The sequence below is a fragment of the Ornithodoros turicata genome, chromosome 2 (assembly GCF_037126465.1).
Source record: "Ornithodoros turicata isolate Travis chromosome 2, ASM3712646v1, whole genome shotgun sequence".
Taxonomy (NCBI): Eukaryota; Metazoa; Arthropoda; class Arachnida; order Ixodida; family Argasidae; genus Ornithodoros; species Ornithodoros turicata.
Genome location: NC_088202.1, coordinates 46324846 through 46330240, shown reverse-complemented (window position 1 = coordinate 46330240; position 5395 = coordinate 46324846). Strand labels below are relative to the sequence as shown.

At 43.4% G+C, this 5395-nt stretch overlaps 1 protein-coding gene across 1 annotated transcript; it reads right to left on the bottom strand.

Annotated features, from left to right (window-relative positions):
• Positions 1-1618: 1618 nt before the first annotated feature.
• Positions 1619-2698, bottom strand: LOC135384590 (low-density lipoprotein receptor-related protein 4-like; the record flags this gene model as incomplete). Its single annotated transcript, XM_064613786.1, has 1 exon — positions 1619-2698. A coding segment is annotated over one exon (1080 nt), but the record flags the coding sequence as incomplete, so codon positions are not given.
• Between the last annotated feature and the right edge of the window lie 2697 nt (positions 2699-5395).

Sequence of the window (5395 nt, the reverse complement as noted above, 5' to 3'; positions counted from 1 at the left end):
TCACTGGATGCACCCTGTATAACCTTCACTCCGTATAGTCATACGACCGTTACCCGACCAGCGGCTTCTTCAACGTGGTACATAAACTTATGCTCTCTGCGCCCCGTATAAGCGTTCTCATAATTCCGTTGTGGCTCACACAATCATGGGGGTATATGGGTCACATGAGAATTGTATGGGACGTTTATACGGGATTGTTGAATATGGAGATTCTCGTATGGCTCATACGGGCTATATGAGGACCCCGTATGGTCTATATAACTCATATGTCCATATAACACATAACCCCATGTTCAATAATGCCATATATATGGGACCCGTATTTATTCGATATGAGTTTTTTCAATAGATCAAGCCAAGGTAGAATACCACGATGGCCTCACACATATAGCATCAACGTGTGGACGTGTTTCAACAATGTCTGGGAAGATCGACGGTTTGGGGACAGCTTTGCAATATTTTCATACACTCAAGCCAAGGTAGAATACCATGATGGCCTCACACATATAGCATCAACGTGTGGACGTGTTTCAACAATGCCGGGGAAGACGGTTCTACGGTTGAGAGATTGTGCACCATTCTCATACTTAGATCCTCACATGCTGATGGCTGGATTCAGATTTCACACTCTTACGCCATGTTTAAAATATGACAAGCATCCCACGACTAGTCTGTGGATTTATACATAGAAATATATTAATATATGAATATAAATATTTAGGAAAATTGAAAAATATGCACAGATATGTACAGTAAAAATGGAAAAAGGTAACTTAAATATGAAACACAAACGTGAAGCTATGCAGCCTGAGCAAAAGTCGAAGATATGTATATGGAAAAACATTCAGTAAATTATGAATCAAAATGGATGAATATGCATTAAAACACTTGGCAAAGGTGGAGCCGCATAAACTAAATGACACGTAAATCCACAGTCTAGCCATAATTACAGAACAGCGGCAGGTTAGTTATCTTTACGTTTGTACGCAGGTTTGTCTTCTCTTCTTACAAATTTAATTATTACTTATAACTTTACTTATAAATTACGCTAATCTTGCGTATGAATTTGTTTGGCAAGCGCTAGAAACGTCAAATTCACTGCTGGAAATGCTAGGCCGGGCCCCATTCTTGAGTCACCGGGAAGTGCCAGGCCTTACTCACTGAGCCACCGCGCTCTCCTGGGCCGGACGACGAGGAAGAGGAAGGCTCGCGCCGTGTCGCTCCTGGAAATGTCGGCCCGTGCAGAGCTCTAGCCGAAACACCTGCCGTAGTGTATATAGCCACGGTGAATGAGTGAATGAGTTTCAGTATATAGCCACGGTGCCAAATTTCTATTACACCTCTTGCTGTAAACGTTGGAATGCAGGGTCACATAAACGCAAATATCCTGTTTTTAATATTTATTCAACAGAGCATGGGGTTATTTGGGTACATAAAGTCTCAGCGATAGCGTGTTCGCTAATGAGCCATATAAAGTCCTGCGGGACACTGATGTTTCTGTAAAACAGAAAGTGCAGTTCAGCTATTACAACAGCACTGGGTCTGACATATGGATGCGGCAAAACCAATTCACAAACAGAACATTGGAAATTACAGTAGAAATCAGTTTATTATTACGTTAATGTGTGCAATTTGTTTCATCAGAGTTGTCGCCGCAGTCATCATCTCCGTCGCAGACGTACGCGCTGTTCACGCACTTGTTATTGTTGCACTTGTAGCCCTCGCATTCGTAGTTTTGGCAGTCCTGTTCGTCGGAACCGTCTGGACAATCTACGTCGAGGTTACACACGTCGGACCTTGCCAAACATTTCTTTCTTGGTAGGCAAAGGAATTGTTCCTCGGTACATTCGGGTACAGGACAGCCTTCCTCGTCGGAGCCATCGCCGCAGTCATCATCCCCGTCGCATGTGAACGCACGATTAATGCAGACGTAGTTTGCACATTTGAATATTCCTTCGCCGCAGTCGTACTCTTCGCAGTTTCGCTCGTCAGACCCGTCGGGACAGTCCTCTCTGCTGTCGCAGACATCCGCTGCGTCAAGACACCTAAACCTAGATGCACAGAGTTGACGGCTATCTTGGCACTCGGGTAAAGGGCAGTCCGCTTCGTCAGACCAGTCTTTACAGTCATCGTCTCCATCACATTTGTAGGTTTTGTTGATGCACTTGTTGTTAGCGCACTTGAATCTCGACTCTCCACAATCGTATTCCTCGCAGTTTTGTTCATCTGAGCCATCAGGGCAGTCGTTGGCTTTATTGCAGATATTCGCTTCCCGAAGACACTTCTTCCTGGGTTCGCAGAGCAACTTTGGGTCATCATATTCCGGAACAGGGCAATTCTCTTCGTCTGAACCGTCTTTGCAGTCGTCGTCGCCATCACATTTAAAGTGGCCGTTAATGCACTTGAAGTTGTTGCATTTGAAGCCGTCGCTAGGACGGGTTTCGCAGTCGGCTTCGTCGGAACCGTCGGGACAGTCAGCGTCCATGTCGCAGGCGTACCGTTTGGGCAAACATCTCTTCAATGGCTTGCACAAAAACGTTTCCTCATCACAGTCAGGTACGGGACAATCCCTAAGTTCATCTTCGCCATCAGAGCAATCACCGTCGCCGTCACATTTCCACTGTTCAGGAATGCACTTACCGTTGTCACAAACGAATCCTGAGCAACTTTCGCAGTTCTGCCCGGAAGTGCCATCCGGTCATCCAGCCTCTACGCTATAAACCTTTGTTGAAGCATGAAAGTTGATTAAATAGATATCAAAACTGTAATTCTTTCTACATATCGTAATCATGGTTGCAGTAATCAATCACTAATGGTCATGCACAAAATTTCACACACATACCGTTAGCAGCGAGGCTGCAACGAGGACAAGTACCCAACCGAACGTTTGCATCTTCAAGAGGCCTTAAGCAAGTGACTGAATGCGCTATTGCTAGGGCCTCCACTACACGGGATTCCAGTCGCTAGACATTACGCGTAATTGGAGCTGTGATAAAAACTTTAAGCGCGGATGTGTGCGCTGATACCGGTGGATGTTACAGTCACTGCTTGCTACTGGGACCGAAAACTCAGGGGAAAAGAATATAAGGAGGATGGAGATTTGTAACAGGCTCATGCGCTCATTCGCGTTCAGTTTACAACCTTTCTCTGTTTTCACTATTTGACAAAATCTTGTCTACATTATGTGACTACAAATGTACAGGGTTATGCTAGGTACGGTACAGTATTTGTTCCGCTCCGATCCGCTAGCACCGGAGACACGAAAAATTTCGACAATGATATCCAAAGCAACACAAAGTGTAGGAATAACGCTGGTGCATCGTTTGATACGTTGGCCAATGTTGGCAATGTCGTTGCGACGTTGCATCCGTATTAGAATTCCAACGCCAATTTACAGCCGCTGCAACAATATTTGTGCAACGCTTGATTACGAATATAAACTTCGCAAATGTTGCTGGAATACGTATGTCATGATGTTATCTACACATGAAATTCCCAGCACTAGAACAATGACGGAGAAACTATGAGCGGTCTACACCAAATTTGTAGGGTTGTTCCTGCATTGGTACGGTACCTTTTTTCCAATGTGCGGAAGTCGCCACCGGTCCAACGTTGTCATGATACGGAACGAAATAGCTGTACCAACGTGGTGTTCACAGCATTGCAACAATGTCGGACAAACGTTGAGATGTCTACATCAAATTTGTAACGTTGTTCCGCCATTGGTACAGCGCTTTTTCCAATGTGTGGCAGTTCCCACCGGTCCGACGTTCCCAGAATATGGATACGATATAGCTATACCGACGTGGTGTTCACAGCATTGGAACAATGTCGGACAAACGTTGAGAGGTCTATATCAAATTTGTAACGTTGTTCCGGCATTGGTACGGTGCCCTTTTCCAATGTGAGGCAGGCAGTCGCTACCGGTCAAACGATGTCAGAATATTGATACGAAATAGCCGTACCGACGTGGCGTTCGCAGGACTGGGTCACTGTCGGATAAATGTTGAGTGGTCTACATAAGATCTGTAAAGTTGTTCCAGCCTTGCTAAGGTGTTTTTCTTCCTATGTGGGGCAGTTGCCACACATCCAACGTTGTTAGAATGTGGGTACGAAACAACAGTACCGAATACGGATATGAATTTCAGAGGAACGTTGGAGATCCTACATAAAATAAAAGTAATAACATCACCCAGAATCGGTAAGGTGCCCTTTTCCCAAGTTTGTAGAGGTAACATCCGTCCAATGTTCTCAGAATATGGATACGAAATAGCTGTGTCGACGTGGAATTCATTAACAGCACAGATCACACATATAAAACGTAGATCATTTATCCAAGTCTCAAAATGTACCTGAGGTTTCCCAATATATAGTGAAAAACTATCACACTATTCATTGTGTCATAGGACACGGACTCTACAAATGGAAAGGGTATAGCTTAATTTTATAGGTTTTTCGCTCATAATGAGGTAACACGCAACCTCCACACCAAAGATAATTATTTGTTAAAATTTTCAAAGTCAAAACTGTACACATTTTCTTAGATATTTTTATGTATAGATTAAAAAGTTTTGCATGTAGTCAGACACTTTATACAAGATCAAGATACTTGATTGTGCCTAAAATTTGTCGGATCACATCGGAACATATCAGTAAGTGTTTAATTAAAATCTGAATGGGTGTTGCAATTTACGAACTGAGTTGTAGAAAGTGTAATTTCACAATACGCAAGCTTTAGCTCGCTCAATTTGACACGCGAAAAAATTAAGAACTCTTTCGCGACACAGAATTTAATGGAATAGTTTCACATTTTCTATATACATGTGGATTCTGTATGCTGTTGAGATTAATAATTACGAATATATTTCGAATGAAATTTACCTAAAGCTCGAAGAAAGGGTCATGCGAGTTGATGAAGACGTTTCGGCAGCACGCCTGGCAACGTTTCCCAACGCTAGAGACGTTCCCGAAACCGAACGCGATTCTACGCCCGACGCGCTAACGCTGTACCGCACGCTGTACCGCACGCGAGCGTGTTGCTTTTTTCCGGAAACGAGTTCATCGAGCCGGATTACCCTTACTTCGAGTTTTAAGTAAATTTCATTTCAAAAATATTCGTAATTGTCAATCTGCGCAGCATAGAGAATCCACACTGCGTATAGAAACACATTGTGTATAGAAAATGTGAAACTTTTCGATTGAACTCTCTGTCATCGCGAAATAGTTCTTAAAACCTTCGCGTGTCAAAGTGAGCGAGCTAGAGGTTGCGCATTGTGAAATTACAGTTTCTACAACTCAGTTTATATTTTGCAACACCCGTTCAAATTTTAATTAAACACTTACTGATGTGTGGTAGTCTCCAATTTACAAGACTTCTCCTGGAAGCGATCCGACA